Source organism: Trichechus manatus, unplaced genomic scaffold (genome assembly GCF_000243295.1).
Source record: "Trichechus manatus latirostris isolate Lorelei unplaced genomic scaffold, TriManLat1.0 scaffold00037, whole genome shotgun sequence".
Taxonomy (NCBI): domain Eukaryota; kingdom Metazoa; phylum Chordata; class Mammalia; order Sirenia; family Trichechidae; genus Trichechus; species Trichechus manatus.
In genome coordinates this window covers 14,033,103-14,059,097 of record NW_004443973.1, presented here as the reverse complement: position 1 = coordinate 14,059,097, position 25,995 = coordinate 14,033,103, and the positions used below count along the sequence as shown (strand labels likewise).

The 25,995-nt window shown below is 40.5% G+C and overlaps 1 protein-coding gene across 1 annotated transcript in view; it reads left to right on the top strand.

Annotated features, from left to right (window-relative positions):
• The window catches only part of MYO3B (myosin IIIB), a 532,652-nt gene that overhangs the window by 108,231 nt on the left and 398,426 nt on the right, over nt 1–25,995 (top strand). The window contains exon 8 of the mRNA XM_012555289.2: nt 21,612–21,677. Coding sequence (XP_012410743.2) covers nt 21,612–21,677 — 66 coding nt within the window. The remainder of the gene's footprint in view (nt 1–21,611; nt 21,678–25,995) is intronic.

The following is a 25,995-nucleotide window of genomic DNA, read 5'->3' as shown; positions in this document are numbered from 1 at the left end:
ATAAAAAGAAATTGCCCAGGCTCATACAGACAGTAAGCAGTGGACCTGGCAGTCTGGCTCCATAGTCCACACTCTTAACTCCCACCTTATAGGCTCACCCAGTCATGGTTTCTCTAATCCTGACAGGAATCTGGAAAGATCACATTTTTTATCTCCTAGGATCTAGGCAGATCAACACAAACGTGACCTCAAAGTGACTGATGTCTAGGCTATTGCAGAGATAAGTCCAGAGCTGACTTAGCCTGATTATTCTTTTGTAGGCAGGATTATTACCGATTGTTCTTGCATTTTTATGTGAAATAATATTGCATACACACAACTCCCACAGTGTTACAACCTTTGAGAGAAACTCTCACCATATAGTCACACGTATACATATCATATATGTATATATGTGTGTGAGTGTTTATGTGTGCGAATGATGGGATGTATCTGATTTAAATAGTTAATGATTTTAATTATTTTATCTGTACCAATCCACTGAACTCTTTCCCAGATACTTTGAAACCAAAGTATTCTTAGGAAAATCAATTGAAGTTCTTCAGGTGATGTGTAAATGGATCATTTGCTCTTCCAAAGAGCTTTCTTTTGTTGCCAAGAAAAATCTTCCCGACCGCATCTTCTGAATACTCATAATATCTTTATTTTAAAATCTGAAAAGGTCATCTTGTCTACTCACCTGTGCCTGGGCAGGAGATCATCTTAGAAGATTATATTTCTATTTTGAATGACTTATAGAAGGTGTGATGGCAACGAGTTTCTATAGAAGGTGCCACACAGCCTATCTTGGCAGCTCATTGCCATACCTAATAACCTAGATAGTCATCAGGTACTTCCTGATGTGCAACTCAGATCTCTCCTGCTGCTTTGGCTCATTCCATTTTATTGTCATGATACTGATGTTATCTCATTCATGGTTCTTTTCCCAAGGCCAGAAAAGCACAGCATTTATAACTGAGTCAATAGTTACGGTCACATTCCAGTTTCTTTAAGTGCTTCCATCTTGAACAACCCTCTGAGTCCGAATTTTTGTAATGTGGCTGAGGAGCTGTGAGAATGCCATCTGTTTGCAAGAATAGGGCCATTGACGGCTGCACACTTGACTCTGAAGATGGCACACAGAGGTACTACATGTCCAAATCAGATATGATACCTAAAGACGCTGGCCTTGGACAGCTAGGTTGACCCTCACTTTGTAAGGAGATGCAGCCATTTGTGGGTAATTGGATGGAAACATAAGCCTGGAGTGATATTTATATAATGTTTTTGTTTATTGAGTGTAACTGCTGTACTCAGCTTTGTATAAAGTATGAGAGTAATAGGATCAAATTAAGAAAAGCTACTTAGATGGAATAACAGGAAGTTTTCCTAATGAAGAGTCTTATAGACCATGGAATAGTCTTCCCCAGGAAGGATGGTCTAATTGAGATTTGGTTGTTTACTGTGGAACCAAATAGTCTCCCACTGGATGCATCTTGGGCCATTTTCATTTTGGTTTGTGACTTTGATTTAATTGGAAAAGCATCTTACATCTGTTGTTGACCTCCTAAGTCTGTGCTTCTCAAATTCTAGTAATGTCAGAGCCACCTGATGAGCTTGTCAAAATGCCGATTCCTGGGCATATCTTTAGAGATTCTGTTTTATCAGGCCTGGGTGTGGTCTGGGAATCTTCATGTTCCCAAAATTTCCTGGGTAGTTCTGATGCAGATTTTCTGTGAACTCCATTTTAAAAACACTGAGTTAGGGCTGCTTCATGAAGATTCCAGCTCTTACAGCAGGTACACCTGTGCATTTTGATTTGTTCTTATTTTTATCCTAGTGGCCCACTTTGGCCTATCACCAGAGTCCATTCACTTGTAGACAGGGAGGAGATGTTTGGTGAAAAGACTGAAGGTTGCTGAGAGAATCATGCTCCTTCAAGGAGTCCCCAGCCTCACTCAACCTGACATTCCCTTCCCTTCCTGTGAGGCAGCTTGGTATAGGGCAGTGTTTCTCAAAGTTCTATGGTATGTCAACAAGTATTAGAAGAAAGGGGTCACATTAAGTGTCAAATAAGCATGAGAAACACTGTGGAAAACAAAGTAAATCATATTTCTTTATTGAAGGAGTTCCAAGAGTCTTTATCATAGCAAAATTTTTACCATTTCCTGAAGTTTTTGATCACAGAACTTCTCATGAGACTCTGAAAAATTCAGTGAATTAAGAGCAAAAAAAATTGTTACTTCAACTTTTACCCCAAGTAGCTGAGTGATCTTGGACAGGTCCTTTATCCTCTCAGTTTGTTTCCTCATCTGTGAAATGGGAGTAATCATGCCATCTTGCCTAGATCACAGAGTTTGTGAAATACATTTGTGTAAGTGCTTTGCGAAGTGTAAGGTGTCATGTTGTTGTTGTTAGGTGCTGTTGAATTGGTTCCGATTCATAGTGACCCTATAGGACAGAGTAGAACTGGCCCATAGTGTTTCTAAGGAGTGGCTGGTGGATTTGAACTGCCAACCTTTTGGTTAGCAGCTGAGCTCTTAACCAGTACTCCACCAGGGCTCCTAAGGTGCCCTATGAATGTTATTTGCCATTGGGATGTATGAGTTGCATACAAGTTTGGAGAGTAGAGGGTGAGTACTGAACAGTTTGTCTTCATCTTTGCTTAGATTTGTCCTGACCAAATGAAATAGAAAAATCTGCTCTTCTTGTTCACCAGGGTTTGTCTTAATGCCATATTAATGGTTAACTAGAAATTCTCAGAACACTGCTTTCTAAATCATTCTGTTGACACACTGATTTGACCAAATATTATAGTCCTGAATACTTTGTAGTCAGTGCAGTAACAGGACTAGGAAGTGGTGGCTTATGTTGAAGGAGATGTTCAGGGCTATGAGTCAGTAGAATGGAGTTGGGGAAGAGGAGAGCTGAGATTGGGCAGAACAGGAATCTAGGGTACTGATGTAGTTATTGGGGTGTACCCCATCGGATGAGTGGCCTCAGAACCAAAGTCTGTTGTTTCAAGGAAGTTGGACAAACTTGAGCTCAAATAGGTAAGAATCAGACACAAGGGTCCAGTACAGTGGGTGGGAAGGCAGAGCAGGGGTGCTTCAATGCAGGGATGATGCCCACCATTCAATAAGTATAGTTATGTAATTCTGAGTCGTCAGTGTGTTTTGAAGCCTGATGAAAACTAGCACCTGTGGGCATCAGAATCGAGAGAGGACCAGAAAAATCTGTATCATATGTCAAGGTTCTTACCAAGTGGGCTAAGCATCAGTGCTAGTGATGTAACTAAAGTGTAACTTAAAGAAACAATAGAGAAATCCAAATATACCGGTATAACAAACACAGTGAAGCTTGGGAAAGAAGGCTGAAAGGATCACAAACACAGGGCTGATCCCGCTCACACCAGATTTCAGGCTTGAGATATAAAACTAATTCCAGACCATACATGCTGTGATGACTAAACTCCTACATCAGCAGCAGCAATAATAGAAAAGAGTATTGGGTGCTTACTTTATGGCAGGCTCTGTTCTAAATGCTTTATATGTGTTACCTCAATTAATTCTCAAAAGCACTATGAGGTAGGTGCTATTAATATTTCAGTTTTACAGATGAAAGACTCAAGGTAGAAGTCAAGTAAATTGCCTAAGGTCACACAGTTAATAAATGGTAATGTGTAGACTTGAGTTCAGGAAGCTTGACTCCAGAGCTATGCTGTTTTAACTATGCTAGGCGACCTCAGTCCCACCACAATGACAGTGAGTGGGAGATGGAGAAGTTTTTAAAAGAAATGATAACTTCTCTTGGTAGCTAGCTCCAAAGTGCTCCCCAGTGACAACCCCCCTCCACCTCCTGGTATTCACACATTGAAGTAGTCCCCTCAACACATTGTTCCAGGTTGGGCTGTGTGACCAGTGGCAGAAGTGAAAATATGTCGCTTTTGAGATTAGGTTAAAAAAAGGTGCTGTGGCTTCTTTCTGTCTCTCTGCCATACATGGGTACAGTGAAGCCAGGAGTGGGGCCAAGCTATCCACGCATACTTGTGTGACCCTGAGACTATGTATGCACAGACGAGACATGAAAGGAGCTGCCAGAAAGTAAAAGTAGGGGTTGACTTGAAAACAAACTTTACTTTGAATGTGCTCCTCTATCTACGCAGAGATCCATTGACAGAGGATAGAATTCTTACTGTCTTGAGCTGTTTGAGTACATCTGTCTAATTATTGGCTTACCACTAAGTTTTGCAGACACAGAGTAAGGCTCTAGTAATCTAGCTTAAAAATGAGAACAAGAATTAAAAAAATACCAAAACTGAACAGAGACATTAGTGGATACATAATGCAGGGGAGACAGGTTTCACAGATTTAGCCTAGGCATTTGCTGAAAAGCAAACAAAGCACAAAAAAGAAACAAGGAAAAACAACAACCTTCAAGGGGGAAAAATCAGAATTCAGAGTTGCTACAATATATTATCTAAAATATCCAGTTTTCAACAGAAAATTATGAAACATGCAAAGAAACAGGAAAGTGTGACCCATATTAAGGAAAACAGTCACTAGAGTCTTTGAGTATCACCAGATATTGGATTTGCCAGATAAAGATTTCAAAGCAGCTATTATAAATATAGAGTTGCTGGGTGGTACAAACAGTTAACGGCACTTGGCTGCTAACCAAAAGTTTGGAGGTTCGAGTTCACCCGGAGATGCCTTGGAAGAAAGTCCTGGTGATCTACTTCCAAATAAATCAGCCATTGAAAACACTATGGAGCACAGCTCTACTCTGACACATAAGGTTGCCATGAGTTGGAATCAACTTGATAGCAACTGGCATTATAAATATGTTCAAAGAACTAAAGGAAACCCGGTTTAAAGAATTAAAGAAAAGTACGACAATAATTAATCAACAAATAGGGAATCTCAATGAAGTGGTAGAAATTATAAAAAAGATTTAAATAAATAGTCTGGAGTTAAAAAGTCTAATAATTTGAATGAAAAATTCACTAGAGGGTTCAGCAGATTTTAGATGGTAAAAAAATCAGTGAACTTGAAGCTGGACTGATAGAAACTATCCAGTCTGAAGAACATGGTGGGGGGGGGGTGAACAATAAAAACACTGAAGAAAAACAAACAGTCTTAAAGACTGCAGGACACCATATTGTGTTTTTAACAAACATGTAAAGGGAGTCCCAGAAGGAGAGGAGAGGGATAGCAGCAAGAAAAAAATATTTGAAGAAATAATGGGTGAAAATGTTTAAATTTGATTTTAAAAATACAAAACATTAGTCTACATGAAAGCTCAACAAATCCTTAGTAAAATAAATGCAAAGAGATCCTCACCTAGAAGCATCATAGCGAAAGTGTTGAAAAACAAAGACAAGGAGAAAAATCTTGAAGGCAACAGGGAAAAACAACTGATCACGGACAGGGGATCATCCACATAATTAATGGCTGACTTATTATCTGAAAAATGGAGGCCAGAAGACAGTGGAATGACATATTTAAAGTGTTGGTGGAAAAAACAAACTTTCAACCAAAAATTTTATATCTGCAAAACTGTTCTTCACAAATATTGTGAAATAAAGGCATTCCCAAATAAACAGAGATTGAGAGAATTTGTTGCTAGCCATCCTGCCTTACAAGAAATACTAAAGATTATCTTTCAGGCTGAAAGGAAATGATAACAAACAGTAACAGAAGTCCACAGGAAGAAACAAACAGCACAGTAAATAGTAAATATGTGGCTTAATATGAAAGACTCCTTAAATATACCTTTTCTCATTTCGTCTCTTAATTTCATTAAAAGATTTAGGGTTTTATAAAGCAATAATTGTAGCATTGTGTTATTAATATTAGACAATATTGAATTCAGGACCAAAAGTATTAAATTAGTGCAAGAAGGGTACTTTATATAATAGTGCTGTCTTATAATGGCATCACATTCGTAAAACAGAAACTACAGAAAATAAAAGGAGATACACATGGGTTGCAGAAGTTATTTAATAAACCTCTCTCATTCCATGACATATCTGGTGGATTAAAAACATAAGCAATGATACAGGTTTTTGTGAATGTTTCATGGGCACTTGGAAAGAAAGAGTATTCTCTATTTTTGAGGGACACAGTCAGTCTGCTCCCATAAAGATTACAGCCTAGAAAACTCTATGGGACAGTTCTGCTTGATCACGTGGGATTGCTGTCAGTCGAAATTGACTTGACGGCACCCAACAACACACACACACTCACACACACACACGTATATAATAAAGTCTATAAAAACATTCTCAAATCCCAAAAATATAAATAGTACAGACAACATTCTCTGTCCACATTGCAGTAAAATGAGAAGTAAATTTTTAAAAAACAAGAAGTTCCCACCACCTGGGTGTCAAGAAACAAAACCATCTTTAACAATTACCATTAAAAAGGCAATCCAAATGGAAGTTGAAGAATATATAGAAAATAATAATGATCAAAATACTACATACCAGAATTAAAGATAATAGTTAAAGCAGGGATCAGAGGTAAATTCATAGTCCTAAATACTTACATTAATCATCAAGAATGAATGAAAGAAAATGAATTAATCTTCCAACCAAGGAATTATAAAAAAAAATAAGTAAAGCATAGGAAGGATTTAATAAAATAGAAGTTACAATGATTAAACCAGAATATAGAAAAACAGTGGAACTAACATATAAATCCTTGAGGTTTTTTTGGACTAAAAATAATGAAATAGATGAATTATTAACTAACCTAATCAAGGGAAAAGGGAGAAAGTTTAAACATGCAAAATAAAAAGAGAGAAGTATCCACAAGACACAGAAGAAATTAAAAGAATCACAGGAGGCTACTGTTTTCAGTTCCTTGCAAACAAACTTGAACACCTGAAGGAAACTGGTAATTTTTATAGGGAAATATAATTTAGGGAAAGGAAGGATAGCACACAGACAAGAAGGGAGCATTGTCCATTAGTCACTCACAACTCTGATGAAGCGAGTGAGATGGCAGACCCCCCTCAGGGATGGCCTGAGACCTTCCTAAGAGAGCGCCCTGAAATGCGTACTGTGTATACTCAATATATTTCTGATGAAGTGATGTTGATGTATTTATTTTTCATCTTTATTAATACGCAATAACCAGTGATAAACTCCCCTATATGCTTGTGTTAATAACACTTGCTGCCATGTGTGTTCCTGCTAGAACAGTGCCAACACTATGATAACATAGCACTGCTCCCCTCTCCCTGCCCCACCTCCCCAGGAGAGGTCAACAGATAGGTTTTTGAAAAGGAATCTGTGGAATAAATACAAACTCACTCATCTGTACGTCTCCAGCATCCTCCCATATTTCTGTCTCTTCAAAAGGTTGCTAGGCAACCAGGTAGGGAAAAAATGGCCAAAGCCCTTGTAAAGAGAAGACATACTTACAATGTCAGAAAAATAAATGTGGGCTTGTCCACTTGGGCCACCTTTACAAACTGCCATGACTGGCGGCATAATCCATTCAGTAGCAATGATTGCAATTGATCTTGAGGTTGGCGAAAACAATTGGCCATAATCTGGCTGAGTGAAGACATGACCCGAGTCACCCAAGTGTGAGAAGAGGTGCTGCTTCGATGCCTTTTGCCCTTGAAAGGGGGCGAATGTTCAGTGGATCCTTCTGGGGCCAGTCTCTCTGCCTAAAGTCTGCGTGCTAAATCTGTGTGATTCCATTCATGCTGTTTGCACGGTCTTTTTAAAACCTCTTTAGAGCCCACTGTTATTAATGCTCAGTCTTCCTTACGGACTGCTGCCACATCTCACCTGGTATTTAATATCACCACCTGATTTTAAATGGAGCCTGCCCGTCTATGCGTCTGTGGGCATTGGCATGCACATTGTCTCTGGTGACCCAGGCTCAGATTGCTCCAAGGAACTACACAGCCTTCCTACCTAGTATGTGTGCCAGGGTCTCCTCATGGTGACAGGTGTTGCTGTTCAGCTGCTAATTTACCCCATTAGACACAATGTGGTAGGATCTGATGATACAATCTGTTCATCTGAGGTCTGCCCTGATTTTTCCTGTCTAGCATGTATTGCTAACTTTATTGAAACAATAAAAGAAGGCATGGGTGTGCAATCTGCCCTTTAAATGGTTTTGCTTTGTTGGGGGGAAAAAAATCCATAGCAGTCATTTTCTTTCTGTCTATTATAAATTTATTAACAGTGTATTGTAATTAGGTGCATGGCTTTGCCTTAGAGGACAAATGGTGCTTGTTGAACTGTGACATTGGTCTGATTGTGGTAAAATGACCCATTTGATTTTACCAGCTGTGACTTTGGAGGGAACTGAATGAGAGAGAACACATAAAACTCAACAAATTAAAACATTCTCAGCTCACATTCCTTATTACTGATCATTCTGCATCCCATACAAAATGTTCTTTGGATTTGTCTTGGTGATCTGAGGAGTACTATGCTTAAGTTGATGGGATAATGGGATGTCAGAAGGGCACCTTGCTTACCTAATCAGGTCCACATTCCCCCATGCATATGACATAAATTGCTCTGGCAGAATCTAAAGATGATGTGGTGTCTCATTACCCAAGAGTGATTCCCATGTGGGAAAACAGTATAACATAGTGGTTGAGATGGCGGACTGTGAAATCAGGCTGCCACGTTTGAAGCTTGGCTGTACTATTACCAGCTTCCGAACTTCACTAAACCTGGCTTACTTTGACTCTAAAATGGGGAATTATATAACCTACTTTGTAGGGTTTATGTGGGGATTAAATGAGTCAATTCTTAGCCCAGTACTTGTTAACATTTCTCAACAAGTGTTGCCTGTTATTATTATTATTAATGATTCAGACCCCAGAAGTAACATTAGACTCTGCAGAGAAATGGCCCAGTTCAAGGCTTTATGGGGCTTGGCCTTGGAAAGGTCTTGGGTTCCTGATGGGACTTGAGAGAATAAGGGGAAGAAGTATTATCAGGTTACTCCCTACCTTCTACCCACTCATGACTGTGTTGAAGGGAAATGGGGACTCAGAAGAAAGAGGAGTCCCCCTCAACTGTGACCATGATCCTGGTGAAAGAGTTTTGAACGATACTGACTTTAGTTAATTCCTTGTCATTTCTATGTTGAGAGAAATGTTAGAGGCAGGACACATGAGAGGGTAAACAGGGGTGCCACCCACTTGGCTTTTTACTTTCATACAGAGTTGGAACCAGAATGGAAAACCATGGAGGTTAAGTCTGTGTTTGGGGTCCTGCCACCTCACTGGTCCCTGTTCTGGGTTCCTTTTTCTAAGTTTTTGTTCCTGTCTGACATTTATCTTGAATAAAGTTTTGCCCAACAAAGGTTTAGGATAAGATGCCTCCCAGAAAATTCCCCTCTCAGTATGGAACTTCTGGGATAGAAAGCAATGAGTCTTAATGAGGAAATTTCATGCACCAGGACAAGACAGACTTTTTTTAATTGGGGAAGAGGGTTTCCAATATCTCTTCATTACCTCTCAGATATATCCAGCAAGTGCTCCTAATGTCAGGGAGGACTGGACTTGTTCAGTTGATGATAGCTTGAAGTTGCCTATTGTCTCCTTTTTTTCATTTACTCCTTTCCTACACCTATTACCATTTTACAGTCTTTCAGCTCTAAATCTACCCTTCTTGTCACTGCTTTGTGATACTGGAATAGACTGGACTCAACGCTTCTCTTTTGCCAGATGGCAGATGTTAAGCTTCGTCAGTAGAGGGCACTGGAAGGCCACCGCAGGAGGAAAGGTCTCTTCCTGGTTTCAGTGTGTTTTTTTCAGTCTTCCTCCTGTGTCCTATGGCTGCCAGTGACATTTGGGATACCCACTGCTGCTCAACCCTCCAGTGAATTTGGCCGGCACCCACACGGGTGGCTTCTTATTGAGTCTCAAAGGCATCCCAGCAGTTGGTTTCTTGCTTGCCATCCCTGGCTTGTCTCACTTTAAAGAAGTTCTCCATCATCCCGTAGGTCATAGTCACATCCTTTCCAATGAGGTCTGAAGTTCAGCCTTGGATTTGGTAGTGGGGCGGGGGATGGGGGTGGGGGAAGTCTTCTTCAAAATTTATTCCTTCCTTGGGCACAGTGTTTCAGCCCTAGAAGTCATAACGGGTTCCAATATCTGCTATTCCTGTATTCTTTAGAGTTCTTTACTCCTCAGTAGCTAATCTCCTGTTACAAATTCATAATTATTTATGTTAAATTTTTCTTGTTCAAATTATTGGTATGGTTTCTGTCTTCTAATTGGAACCAAACTGATACATCCTTAGAGGACGAGAAGTAATTTATATGATTGGTAAGTTGGGGGAGAACTGGACATGCACAGCCTAACTCTTTTCCCTTCTTTTGTGAATCAGCCTGCCTTGCTTGATTGCTCTTGGCCAATAGTGCATTTAACAGCCAAGGCTGCGCCCCTGAGTAAGGAGCCTGTTGTAGTCTACCACTGGCTCAAGACGGGCCAGATAAGTCTCTCTCTTCCTTTCAGTTTTAGAAATCCCACTCCCCTGCAGATAAAAGCCACATTCCCCAAGGTTAGCTCTACCTGTAGTAAAGGTGTTATTTTGGACCCTTGTGTGTTGCTATGATGCTGAAGCTTCCAGACTAAGATTGACCAGGAAGAAAGGCCTGGTGGTCCACTTCCAAAAATCAGCCAGTGAAAATCCCATTGATCACAATGGTCTGATCCACAGCTGATCACAAGGCTGGCACAGGACTTGGTAGTGTTTTGTTCCATTGTGCATGGTGTCACCATGAGTTGGGGGCCAACTCGATGGCAGCTGGCAATAACAACATTTTCTGACTACTTTGCGTTGTTTGTCAGTTAGTTCAGAATCCGGGCAGGGAGGAGTAATGCTTTTTATTGTCCCCTCAGCCCCTACTCCCTAATGATTTGTATATAAAACTATTTTAAATAATTTAGCACCAGAAAAATGGATGCTCCAGGAAAATCCACATATTTAGCCTGTGGCTTTGCACATCCCCTGGCCCACTACCACAACACCATGATTTGCATTTCACCAAATTAAAAAGCTATTTTATCTTAAAAGTCTAACCTAATTGAGGAATGATTCTATATCTCCAGAATGCTTAGACATGCCATAATGATCACTTTCAAAGAGTACAATCCCACAGAACCCACAGAAACTTAGTGCAGGATTTGATTATGTCTGAATATTTAAGAACAACATGATATATTTAATATACTTCTTTGAATTAAACAAATATACATATCATGCATTTAAGATTGTATGTGATAAAGAACAGGCTGTGGCTTCTACTCTGTGCATGAAGGACCACCTAGCAAAGGGGTCATTAGCCAGCCCTTGAGGCAGGACTACTTCCCTGGCACATTGGACATTAACATTGGATTTGATGGTGTTGCTGAATTCTTGCTGAAGGAGGAAATTAAAGAATGGATGTCAGCAAATGAACACATTGGCCATTGGCTCAGACAGTGAGCCACACACCCATCCATCCCCTCCATTATCCCTATCGACAAGGCACCTTCTATTGTCCTTGACTTTCTCCTGCACTTTGCATGCTTGGCTGGGTTGGTTATGTGTTGTGCGTGTTTGCATAAGGAGAGTACAGTGGAGGGAAAGGTACCCCAATGTGCTTTATAGAGAAGGAGAAAATGCAATCCATGCCTTTTGTGAACACTTGAAGTGTTGGTGTGGTGGCCAAGGATTAATAAAGTTCAGGGGCACCTCCAATCTCAAGCATAGGCCCTGAGGTATTAATATCTGACATGGGGAACATAATGTAATCTTGAGATTCAGAGATGACCTTTGAAGCAGATTCCTGCTGGACTGAAAAGCCAGAGCAAGTGAGTACCTTGTTACTTACTGACTGTAAATGGTTAGGAGTGGGTTTGTTATTAGCTATGTGATTTGATATAGCAACTTTACATTTTAATGATTATAGTTTAACATTGCAAATGGTGTTATTTACGGGACAGGGTCAAATTAGGTTATTAAGAACAGAATCAAAGGAATTCACAAGCTTGAAATTTAAGTACAAATCTTTACTTTTCACCTTACTGCTTTTGGTAATTTCTTCAGTTATTGTGGAAGAAATTGTCATAGTTATTGATAAAAATATGTCTATTTTCTTAGACAGTGGTGATCTAAGGCTGAGATGTGACTCAGGTGCATTCCGTCTTTGCTTCTTTCCAAACACTTCCCCATCTAGTGTTCTCCCTGTAAGCCTCTTCCTCTCCTCCTTTGTCCTGATTGGGATAGCTTTGTGGTGGATTCAGCACTTAGCATGGTTGTCTTTCCAAACGGGACCTGTCTTTCACGTTTAACGACAGTTCATTGTATAGCACTGTGATGCTGATTTGTATGTCATTTTCATATCATCTATTTTACGATTTAAAAGAAATATCTTCAATTATTTCTTTAATTTTCCGCCAGTGATTCCTCTCTAGCAGAATTATAGTGTATATATGTTCTGAATAAATCTCAGTCTGTGCCATGTATGTCAAGGTCATTACCCAGAGATACCCACCGTTGAGACCAGGTAGCAAGTTTTTGAGAGGGCAGAATGGAACCCAGCAGTAGAGTACAAAGCTTGGCACTGGGGGAGTTGAACAACTGAAGATTACCATTCACATTGTATTTTAAGTAGTTGTCACCCTGGGGGCACTATTCACAACCCTGCAGGACCGGTTGGTGGTCTCTTCCTCCCTGGCTTTAGCTCTATTCCCCCATTGCTCTGGAATTGCTCACTGGGCCTCCCCCAAGAAGATGAGGCAATCAGTGTTTACTCTGTCTACATTTAAGTTACATGGTAGTATCCGAAGTGTTCATTGATAAGAAGTATTTTCCACGTAAGAAACCTTTTAAAAGTTAGAAATCACATATGACATGTGGCATGTGTAAGCCATTTCAGCCTTCTTTCCAACAGTGAAAAAAATAGAAACAACCTAAATGTCCACCAGTAGATAGAATGGCTAAATAAACTATGGTACACCCACATTGTGGAATACTATGAGGTATGAAATTGACTTGGGGAGATCTTCAAGACATGCTATTGAATGGAAAAAATAAGTACCAGGCCATTTATTTGTAAATTAAAATTCCATTTCTATTGCCTCCAACTATGTATCATTGATAATATAAATATATTTTATAAAATATTTTACTATAAAATACATACAAAAAAGTCTGAAAGAATATAAGCCATACTGATCCAGGGAGGAGAATGGGACTGGGGGCAGCAATGAAGAGGAATTTTGCTTTTTACTTTTTATATTTCTGTATTCGGGAACTTTTTACATTGAGGTGGAATCAAGTATTACAAATAAATAGAAACTTTCTAAAAATAATTAATTTTGAACAGGGAGTATGTGACTTAGGGAGAAAAGCAACTTTGGCTGGGTCTAGGGTGTGATACTGAAGGAAGAGACACAGACATACACCGAACTACTCAACTTCACTAATGGAATGACCCAGTGTGATCAGACTGGCAGCTGTATTGCTGTAGTTACTACAGTACTCTCAGAACAACTGCGCTCAGATATCTTGCTTTATTGCTTTTATGAGTAAGTAAACAGAGTACATTTTGAACACATTCCTAAGTGTTTATTTACCAAAAACAAAAACAAAAAACAAAAAAAAAACATTGCCCTCAAGTCATTTCTGACTTATAGTGACCTTATAGGACAGAGTAGAACTGCCGTCTAGGGTTTCTAAGGCTATAAATCTTTACAGAAGCAGACTGCCACATCTTTCCTCCCACAGAGCTGCTGATGGGTTCGAACCACAGACCTTTCAGTTAGCAGCCAAGGGCTTTAACCGCTATGCCACCAGGGCTCCTTACTGTATATTAACACTTACTTAGTAATTATTATACTTAACTTCAGTCTTTATATCTTCCTTTCTTTATTCCCCATCTTCTTCCCTGACTAACACCACTCTCTCCTTGCCAACTGGTTTACTTATATCACCTCTGTTCAGGGCCTGCTTCAAAATTCACAACTTCCAGGAGCCTTCTTAATTAACTCAGCCCCATTAAGAAATCTTTTACTCAGTATCTGTTTGGTGAGTGTGCTCTAATGTGTGCGGGCTTCATTTTGCACTCTCTCAACATATTGCTTACTAATTGGTTTTCTGTCATTTTATGCGTATATGTTCTCTTAATTCATCTTCCAAAGTAATGAGGTCTTCATGAGACAAAACACAAAAAAGCAGTGAGGTGTATGGATGTTGGAGACAAGAATACCTAGGTTTAAAACCCAACGCTTCCATTTTTTAGTTAGATGCTTTTGAGCAGATTTCTTGTTTTAAGCTGCATTTTCCCCATCTGTGAAAATGAAATAATAATCCCTATGTCATAGGGTCATTGTGATGGTCAGTTAACCTAATATATGGGAAGTACTTGAAGTGGAGCTTCACTGGAGTGAGTGTTCAACATGTGATAGTTATTAGTATTGATCTCCTTCTAGCTTCAACCCACCATGCATGTGTATACAATGGTCCTGACATCAGATTAAGTCTATACTGAGGTTGAAATCATGACTTATCTGCTCATTTTGGTCACATCTGTTCAGGGAGTAGGAGACATTTGGGCTTCACAAGTGTAGGGATGAGGCTTGCATTATCAAATCCAACTCAGGTCACCACTCAAGTCCTCAAACCCTTCTTGATGTGAATAATTTAGTCAGAATTTGCTCACATCCAAAAGGAGTTGTTCCATATTTGTCTAGTATAAGCTACTTTGGAGACCCAAAGTATCACCAGATGGATGGCTTAAAACAATGAAAATTTATTGTCTCACAGTTCTAGAGGCCAGAAGTTCAAATTTAAGGTGTCAGCAGGGCCATGGTCTCTCTGAAGCAGGGCTTTGAGCCAGTTTGTTCTGGTTTAAACCCCTGCTGAGAATTTGCATTTCTAAGTTCCTAGGTGATGCTAATGCTGCTGGATAGGGACTATTTCTGAGAACCACTAGTAGAGCAGTGGTTCTCAAAGTTTATTATACATAAGAATCATTTGGAGATCTTGTTAAAGTGTAGATTCTGATGCAGTATATCTGGGGTAGAAATGCAAATTCTCAGCAGGGTTTCAAACTGAAATGGACTGCTTCGAAGCCCTGCTCTGAAGGCTCTAGGGGAAGATCTTCCTTTGCCTCTTCCTAACTTCTGGTGATTCCTGGTAGTCCACGGTTTTCCTAGGCTTGTAGATGCTTCACTCCGATCTCTGCCTCCATCTTCATATGACCATCTTCCTTCTGTGTCTCTTCTCCTGTTTTTATAAAGATACCAGTCATATTGGATTTAGGGTCCACCCTACTCCAGTAGGAACCCTGGTGGCATAGTGATTAAGAGCTCAGCCGCTAACCAAAAGGTCAGCAGTTCGAATCCACCAACCGCTCCTTGGGAAACCTATGGGGCAGTTCTGCTCTGTCCTACAAGGTCACTATGAGTCGGAATCCATTCAACAGCAGCAGGTTTGGCTACTCCAGTATGACCTCATGTTAACTGATAACATCTTCAAAGACCCCATTTCCAAACAAGGTCACATTTACAGGTACTGGAGGTTAGGACTTCAACATATTTTTTTAAAGGATACAATTCAGTTCATAACAGAGACCAAGTCAGATTTTGTCTCGGCATCATATCTAGGTTTGCTTACGATATATGTATGTTTGTGTGCATTCATTCATGTAGCCACTCATTCAGCAAAATTTACTGAGTGCTGATGTGCTGGAAGGGAGCGCAGTGGCTAAAGCACTCAGCTGCTAACCAAAAGGTTGGTGGTTTGAACCCATAAGCTCCTCTGTGGAAAAAAGATGTGGTAGTCTGCTTCCGTAAAGATTTGCAGCCTTGGAAACCCTATGGGGCAGTTCTGCTCTGTCCTACAGGGTCGTTATGATTCAAAATCGACTTGATGGCAGTGGGTTTGGGTTTTTGGTTTTGATGTGCTGGGCACTGTGTATACACATAGAAAAGAACGTTGTTTCAACCTCATGGAGCTCACCTCTGGGGTTAGATGAACTTGTGACCAAACAATTATAAAACAATATGACCATTTCTATCATGGACAGATATACAAGGTGCAGTAGGACTACAGGGAAAGGAGGAACTAGGTCTGCTGGAAAAGACAGGAAGGTATCATAGAAAAGTTGCATTTGAGTTGAGACTTGAAGCATGAATAGGATTCTGCCAAGTGGACAGATCTGGGAAAGTACTCTTATCCAAGGGTATATTATGCACAAAGGCTCTGAGGCCGTAAAGAACAGGACCTCCTTTGGGAGCTACAAGTAAATGAGTGTTTTGGCATCAGGTGAGTATGGAGCAGTGGTTTGAGATGCAATCAGGTAGATAAGCAGGCCAAGACATTTATATGGCATGTAAAGGGGTTGAGATTTTGTCATGCTGGCAGTGTGGATCCACTGAAGAATTTTGAGCAAGGAAATAACAAAGTCAGATTTGTGTGTTATAAAGAAATTCTAGCTGCCAAGTGCAAAATGGATTAGAGGGTAATGAGGATAGAAGGAGGGAGACAAATATGGAGGCTACCGGAGTAGACTGAGTACTGAGTACGAGATGATGAGTGAGTGGTTTAGGATGTGAAACAAGGGATGGGGTGATTTAGGAAGCAGAAATGATAGGTCTTGGTACTTGATTGGTGTATTAGTGTTTTATCACTGTCACTAACAAAATGTCACAACTTTATCAGCTTAAAACAGCACAAATTTACTAATCTTACAGTTTTGTGGGTCAGAAATCTGACGCAGGTTTCACTGAACTAAAATCAAGGTCTCAGCAGGCTGCACCCGCTTTTGGAGACTCTAGGGGAGTTGTTTCCTTGCTCATTCAGGTTGTTGGCAGAATTCAATTCCTTGCATTTGCAGAACTGAGGTCCCGTTTCTTTGCTGGGTATCAGCTGAGGCCCATTCCTGTCTTCCAGAGGCCACCTGCATTGCTTGGCTCATGGCCCCCTTCCTTCATCTTCAAAGCCAGCCATGACAGGTCAAGTCCTTTTCATACTTCACATCTCTTCTGGCTCTTCTTCCCTCATCTTATCTCTTTGACTCACTCATGTGTCTACCTCTTCTGCTTTGAAGGACTCATGTGATTAAATTGGGGCCGCCCACATAACCGGAAAGTCTACCCATCTCCAGGTCCTTAACCTTAATCACATCAGCGAAGTCCTTTTTACTACGTAAGATAAACACATTCACTGATTCCAGGGGTTAGGAGGTGGCCATTTTGGTGGTGGGTGGACATTATCCTATCTTTTACAATTGGTGTGGGGATGTGGGGATTAAGGGAGAATGTAGAATTCAGGTATTTTACTTCAGCAACCAGGTGGAATGCAGTTCTAGGGGAGGAAGATGAGTTTGGTTTTGAATATGCTAATTTCAAGGTGTACCTGGAAATCGAAATGGAACCATCTTAGTTAATAGTTGGATGCATCAGCCAAAAGGCAAAAGAGAAACTGAAGCAGATGATACAGATTAAGAAGTTGTCAACATATGGGTGTTGTGAACCCTTAGTAAAAGTGTAGACTGAGAATAGGGCTAAGAACAGAATCCTGGAAGTCAATAATATTTTAGGTTCAGCAGAGGAAGAGGCACTCACAGAAGAAACTGAAAACCAACCTACATGGTCTCGGTTCCTTTTGGCATGTCTCTTCCTTTATCCTCTATCTGACCTATTTTCTCCCCATTAACTTATTTTCTGCCTACTCATGGGTCTGCCTCCTAAAATGCCAGCTTGTACATTGCATACCTAGGGCTCGCCAGTCTGATTCTTCACTATGCATCTTTCAGCTTCAGCTTCCATTGCTAAACAGCCTCATTCGTTTAGTGGTTTTCAGTTTAAGGTAAAGCAAAGCAAAACAAAACAACAACAAAAACTTCTAAATACAGTGTGATTGACCCAGGTTGTCATGTGAGCCGTGCCATGACATAGGTCACCAGACTGAATTAGGACCAGAATCGACTCCACAGCAACAGGTTTGGTTTTTTTTTGGTTCTTAGGTCAGGTGCCTCTGTTGCTCCAGTCAGATGCTTCTCTGTTTCAGGGACTAGAATGAATCCAGTGTAATCGTTCAGCAAACCATTTTGTTCCACAGAGGTTTTCGGGGAAGAGGTTAACTTCAGCTCTGTTGTATTGGCTGGACCCAGGATTACGATGTCAAAATGGGCCTGTCTTTGCCATCTGCCCTTGCTTGAAGCCTCCCTCAGCCCTAACAGTGTCTGTGTGTAGGAGACCATTTTTTACAGAAATTGAGTTTGAGGTCCAAACCACAGGAATAATGTCATTGCAGGCGAAACTCAAATCAAATTTCCTCATTTTCTACATTGGCTTGGTAAGTTTATAAACATTATCCAGATGAGAGCTAGTTATGGAGATTCATAGGCCTTCCAGCCACTCACCATCCACACATTCTGTAGCTCTCAGCATCCATACACAGAAGGGAACTATGCTATGCACTGACCCTCACATCATGCCGAATGTGCAGCATCTCATCTCCTCCTAAAGACAGACCCTCTGGGCAGGATTGCAGCTTACATCTGTAGAGCAGAGAGGAGCAAAAAGGTACCATTATTACAGTTTGATGCTCTTCCTGGATTGCAGGAGGATTAGAATTTATATAGCCAGTCCAAACAAAGTCCTGTAAAATCTTCAGATTCCTTTGGTTTTCATTACACACAGATTAACAATCTTTCACAAGATCTCAATTTACTGAACCAAAGTATGATGGATGGACTCCAGGAAAGACAAGGCATCTCCAGGTCTAAACCAAATTCCTACGTGTCTAGCTTCAAAGAAGAGGCTCCACAGAGGATTGGGGGTGGCCTGGGTGAGTGGGCAAGGGTAAGTGATGACGTACTGCTGCTCTCCCGTGCCCTCTGCAGACATTCAGGCTGCACAGAGAGAGCAGCCCTGCCCGTATTTCCTGCTGAGAAACAGGGACTGGAAACAGGAAGGTACAGCGTTATCTGCACTGTAGTGGACACTGTTCATCCATTTCTCCACTGGACCCTCGCCAGGGTGTTCTCTAACAGTGATCCTTTGCAGCAGAGAGACATCCCTCCATGTTTGGCTGACTAGTGTTGAGCCCACTAGTGTTGTTTTAGTCAAGTCAAGTCACTCTGGTGGCGCAGTGGTTAAGTACTTTGCTGCTGAAAGATTCAAACCCACTAGCGGCTCCATGGGAGAAAAGACCTGGTGATCTGCTCTCATAAAGATTACAGCCTTGGAAGTCCTACTGGCCAGTTCTACTCTGTCCTATAGGGTCGCTACGAGTCAGAATCGACTTGATGGCACACAATAGTAACGCGTCACTGTCTATGAATGATTTCTTTGCAGTGATTAACTGCTTTGGGAGTGAATTAAGTCTTTTAAACAGTAGATCAGTTAAGCAGCTCTTCTCTGTTGACTAGGTTCAGTAAGAATGAGATGAGCAGAAAACATGAGAAGACCAGAGAAATCACAAGCCCTGGAAAGGGCTGTAGATGGAGATGATCTAGGATAGTCTGGTCACGGAAAAATGCAGAATGGAGGCCCACACAGGAGAGCTGTGAGGACGTGTGTGATGTGCAGCCTCAAACAACTGGCAGCCAGTAAGAACAAGGCAGCCAAACTAGTATTGTGATGATATTTTTAGTATTTAAAAAATGCAAAGGAAAGATAAAGGCAACTATTGTTGAGTGGAATGAATGAGATGAAGAGGCAGCCTCCAAAATAACTAAGGAACAAAATTCAACTGCTACTGTTACTAGCTGTGTATGCAGATAATTTTCCTCTTGGTCTTTGAATCAGAAAGATCTGAAGGACCACTACATTCTTATGTGGAACAGGTAGATCATATATTTCCTCTCCTTCTCTTCTTCTTCCTACCCCTTCCCACCTGCTCCTACTCTAGTCCCAAAAGAATCATACAGCGTAGCTCCAAAATGACTTATGTTCTTTGAACCTACCAGACATTGTTACACTTCTGTGACTTGGTACATGTTGTTTCCCAAACCTGTAATAGCCTCCTTCTCTATTTTGAAAACTCCAAACAACTCAATTATTTGGGGCCAGCTCAAGTTCATCTTCTTTATAAATCTTCTGGGACTCCCCAGATTGGGTAAATTGCCCCTTCATGATGTCTCACATATATTTGTTCTTGTACTTCTATTATATCACTTAACAAATTGTGTTTTAATCATATGGTGGAATAATACTCTGAAATATTATCTGACTCAGTTAATAACCGAGTGCTTAAAGAAGATGGAAATGTATTTTCTTCTCCTGTTTAGGAGCTCTGGAGGGAAGCAGTCTAGAGTAGTTAACGGCAGCTTTGCAATGCCATCATGAATCTTCTGCTTTGCATACTCAGCTCATAGCTTTCATTTCTGAGTTTACCTCATGTCCTACATGGCTTAGTAAGCTCCAGCCATCACATGCAAGTTCCAGGAAGGGGGAAGGGGAAAGATGATAAGTCTTCTCTAGGGGAATTTCTGCAAATCCCATACAACAATTTTACTTATATATCGTTGGCCAGAACTCAGGCATATGGCCACATCTCGTTGAAGGGAAATCTGAGAAGTGTAGTCCTAATGATAACAGCAGTGTGTCAAAAGAAAATAGTACCACAAGAAAGGAGAGGAGAATGAATACTGGAAGGCCACTTGCAATCACATTATCCGATATATTTTTCATTTCTGGTAATTGTTGATGTTTCCCATCTCTTTACTTACTGAAGCTGAGCAATCCATGACTTTAGGAAGCAGTTAAAACAAAGATCACATATAATGGGCTTAAAATATACAGTCATAATTCAGATATTCAGAAATGTAACCTTATCCATTTACTGAACTTGACTTGCCCACAAGCCCCTATTTCCATTTATGGCTAGAAAAAAAAAATCTTGTCAAGTAAAGATAACGTAGTCACTTCTGTTTTAAAATTGAATCTCTTTGGCGTAAAGTATTCAGTCACATTCAGGGCTGTTCCCTTCCCCTTTCTCCTGCCTTTTCACTAGGAGGTGGTCTGGTTACCTCAGGGTCTTTCTGCTGTTCTCTAGTTCTCTTGGACCTCTCATAGTTATATATCTGTCTCCCTTTCTATCTAGAAACCTCTTGGAGTCTGGGCATTGTTATAGCTGCTTTGCTCTCTTCTGGGCCTGTTATAGAAGTTGACACAGGAAACAGTTAAAAATGTGACCGATAAGTGTACTTTAAATATGTCATATAATTAATTCAAATGGCACTATAATGATCCAGAAATCCTCTAAAATTAAAAGTCTATTTCTCTAAAGCCCCTAGCACTATGTTTATAGCTTTCTTATGGTACTACTAATACTTGACTCTCGGTTATAGTGATTGGGGTACATGCCTTGCCCTTTCTGAGAGTGTCCAGTCCCTGAAGAGTGTTCCTGATTAGGTCATGGCAGAAAGCCTTGAACACAGTAGGCCTACAGTCATTGAAAATGAATGACTGAATAAATAGGGTCTGGCACTTTACAGTTTACCTCCAATGGATAACTCCTGCTCAGGAAGAAACAGAGTAGATTTTATTAGAGCTATTTAGAATGATATAAATAAAGACAGGTTGATATTTTGCCTTTGACTGAACTCTTCTTCCTAAAGAAAAAATATGCTTTTGTTTTTCAGAAATCCTCCACCTACTTTACTTCATCCAGAAGACTGGTGTGAGGAATTCAACCACTTTATTTCACAGTGAGTATTTCTTCCACTAAAATTGCTTACCCAGCAAGGTCTTGAACAGCGATTGGAGAAATCCAGGCTGTGGAATTTACTTGGCTCTTGAGGTTGTTATGCCTACTAACATGTTATGGCACAGGATTTGTTCCAATAAATGATAGAAGATGCCTCTTGCAGGATCTGAAAAATGAGTTCCATTTGACTTTTGGTTATAATCATTCCTCCTGATGATATGGGTCACATTTATCTGAGCATCTACTCTGGCTTGGGGCAAATATTACAACTTTTCTTGTTTGAGGGAGAAGGAGGAAGGAGTCTTAGCATCTAAAAATCCAATGTCCACACTGGGAACAGAGAAGAAACAGAAGGTTCAGTCTCTGACAGAGATTTTGAAGGCTGGAAGTTGAGCTTTGCTATAGGATCAGTGACGTGAGAGCAGGGCTCCAATTCCCAAGATGACTGAGGGAAAAAAGTAAGATCTCAGGCCTAGGGCACCAAGATGTGGAGACCTAGCCAGGGCTCAAGAGGGGAGGACAAGATGAAAACCCAGCTGATGACCTGGTGAGAGTGATGTCACCAGAAACTAGGCAAGACTTAATGGGGCCCAGACACAAGCAGAACCAACAGCAACACCAGCATGGCTGGCTCCATTCTGGGACTATGAGCATTTGACCTGGTCAGAGGACCACACTCGTCCCAAATCTGGGGGTGATGCTCAGTCTGCAGGAGGCAGCTCTGTAGCCCCAGGCTAGGGGACAGGAGAACTGTGGGGGCACGAATTAATACCAAGCCTTACAAACCACACTCAGATACAGGAGCTGGGAAGAGGTGCCCCAGAGTCTAGTCTATCAGAAAAGGTGTTCAGAGGTCATTGGGGTCGGGGGAGGAGAAAAGTACCCACAGTGGCTATAAACAAGAAATAGGGAAGGGTCAGCACAAATTTCTCTAACTTATGCATATGTTGTAGTCTTGGCTTCCACAAAGAGGCAGGGCAATGAACAAACTGGATTTCTTGGTCATCTTCCTTAATCAATCACAATACTCAGCAGCAATCCCTTATCCACAATTCCAAAATCTAAAGAGCTCTGAAAAATGAAAGATTTTTGACCTTGAGTCATTTAGCAGCAAAGCATAACCTTATGTGAACTCATTTGATGGCAACACATGATCTGAACCGAAGGGAGCCTATTTATAGTCATTATTTATCTTACTGAGTGTGAATATTCATGTATTTTGCTGCAGATATATTATTGTGCTTGATTACAGTGTACTGCCCCAGATCCTGTTGAAAATGTTACATAATATACAATAAATGCACTGATATTTACCTTTCTAAAATTTGATAAAGTCTGAATTCTAAAACATACTTGATCCCAGGGGTTTTATATAAAGAACTATGAACTTGATTTTTATTTTCATTTCAAACGTAACATGGTTTAGGCTCCCTGAAGTTGTTTGCTTGTCCAGTCCCTTCTGGGCCTGTGTCCTCATCTTCAGGAGGGAGGAGAAGTGAAGAGTTCAAAGAACTCTATCAAGAAAGGCCAACTTGGAACATGACCATGAAATTCAGGGCAAGGGAGTCAAGGACATTTCCTTGCCTCTCCAACCTCACTCTGACATTTCTGTGATGACTGCAGAATGTACTAGGAGCAGTCACAAGTCAAGAGTGGTGACAGTAGATGATAACTGAGAGGAACAACAGATACTTACAGGAGGGATGATGCCCACATACGAGCAGAGGAAGAGCTTCTTCTTGAGGTTTGAGAGCTAAAGGAGGAGAGCTAAAGACGCTGTGGTGACTTGGAAACACATTTCAGACCACCTAGGGAAAGAATCTGGGCACTGAGGTCCCAGTGGTTTTGGTGACAGAGGCAGCATTCAGAGATTTTTGCTTTTCATTCTATGGCTGCACACAGATGCCCTTGATTGACCTTCTCTAAACAGTTGGCCTAGAAAAACCCATTAGATATCCACAAATATGCCTTTCCTTATCAAGCTCTCCTAGTGCCTCTAAAATGTGACTTGACTTGCAAAAATTTGGCTTATGTATAGTTTCAAGAGTATGTTTGTGTCCTAAAACCAAGTACAGTCATGCACCGCATAATGTCTGTTTGGGCAGCGTCTGACCGCATATACGGCCATGGTCCCATACGGTTAAAATAGAGTTCAGAATTTCTGACTGGAGAACGGAATGTAGCAGATGTAACCAGACGTAGCGAGCACGACAGCTTTCCGCATGCAACATGTGTATCTCATCCCTCTTGTATACAAAGTGATTGTGCTGCTAGGTGTATGATGGTGGTACAGTACATGTATAACCTATAATACATATGTCTTGATAGTCATAATAAACGCCTTTGTTACTGGCTTATGTTTTTACTGTCCTGTACTTTCTATCATTATTGTAATGTGAACTTTACCTACTTACAGATTAAAAGTTTACCGTATAACCGTGTATGCTTCGACTCGTAGGCAGCAACATCCATCTTGTGTATCGCACATTTCTTGAGTGTTTTAGCATTATCTATGTTTAATTTTCTTTCTAAAATATTACCATGAAGTGCATCATGGCTCTCAAATGCAGCAAAACCAGTGCTAGTGATAGCAGCAGCAAGAGGCAAAGGAAAAGTATCGATCTGGAAGGGAAACAAAAGGTTATTAAACAACATGAAGATGGAAAATCAGTGAATTCTGTTGCTCAGGTTTTAGGCATGTTGCACTCAACAGTCACCACAATCCTCAAAAACAAAGTAAACATTCTGCAAGCTGTTAAAGGATTGGCGCCACTGAAAGCTACAAGGCTAACAAAAATGTGAGAGGGACCTGTATCAGATATGGAGAAATTGCTAAGGACGTGGATTGAAGACCAAACACAAAAGTGAATCCCTCACAGCATGCTGATGATCACTGCTAAGGCTAAAGCGTCTTTGAGATGCTTAAAGAAAAAGCAGGACCAGACTACGTATTGAGTTAAGCGCTGGCTCTGGGTGGTTCAGGCACGGCAAACACTGTTTCTCGCTGCGTAACATGAAAGTGACTGGTGAGTCTGTGAGTGCTGTTGCGAAGGCAGCAGCAGAATTTTTTTGAAACCTTAGATAAACTCATTGTCGAGGGAGGTTATTTGCCACAGCAAATTTTGAATATGGATGAAACCTCCTTATTCTGAAAGCAGATGCCTAAAAGGACCTTTATCCATAAGGAGGCCAAGTCAGTGCCAGTATCTTGGCTATTTAGTCAATGCAGGTACACTCCAGTATCCCATATAGCTTTGCTAAGTATATAATATAGTGTTTGCACAACGTCCAAATCACATAATGTCTTATTTCAAAGAATGTATCATGGATGTTAAGTGACATATGACTGTAGAGTATTGCTTAGATGGATTTGGGAATAAAGGCATACAATTGGTAGGAGCATTAGGACTTTTAGGGTTACACATAGTATAGAAAATTCTCTCTACCTTTTATTTCTCTTATGGCAAATATGATTATAGGCAGATTGCAATCTGTGTATTTTTTCCCTAACTTTGAGAATTCTAAATGCACTAATTCTGAGTTCCTTTAGATTTAGAAAGGCCTTGAATACTAACAACAAAAACCACCATAAAACCCAAACCAGTTATCAACAAGCTGACTCCAACTCATGGCGATCCCACGTGTGTCAGAGTAGAACTGTGCTCTGTAGGGTTTTCAATGGTTGATTTTTTCAAAAGTAGATCGCCAGGCCTTTCTTCCAAGATGCCTCTGGATAGGTTAGCAGCTGAGAGCTTAACTGATTGCACCACAGAAAACAATGCCTTTGAGTATGCATATTATTGGGAGCAAAGCAAAGTGGATTTATAAGCATTTTGTTGAAACTGAAGGGAGGGAGAGTCTGAAAAGTTTCTAATGAACCAAGGAAGGTAAATAGAAATTGATTGTGTGCTTTATTACTAATTTAAAATATGAAAAAATTTCATCAATCTTCTCTTTGTTTAATGAGTTGTCCTTATTGTTTTATATTAGTGACTCTAGTATGTATTACAGGCATTCATAGTTTTTTTTTCTGCCCTCAGACCCCTGATCCTATTTTCCCATAATATCTCAACCAAGAATTCTCCTGTTTTTTTTTTTTTTTATTGTACTTCAGGTGAAGGCTTACAGAACGAATAGTATCTCATGAAACAGTAGTACACATATTGTTTTATGACATTGGTTAACAACCCCACAACATATTAACCCTCTAACTTCTCAACCTTTTTTTTTTTTTTTTTGGTGAAAATACACATAGCCAAAGATAGACCATTTCAAAAATTGCTACATGCATAGTTCAGTGACATTGACTACGCTCTTCC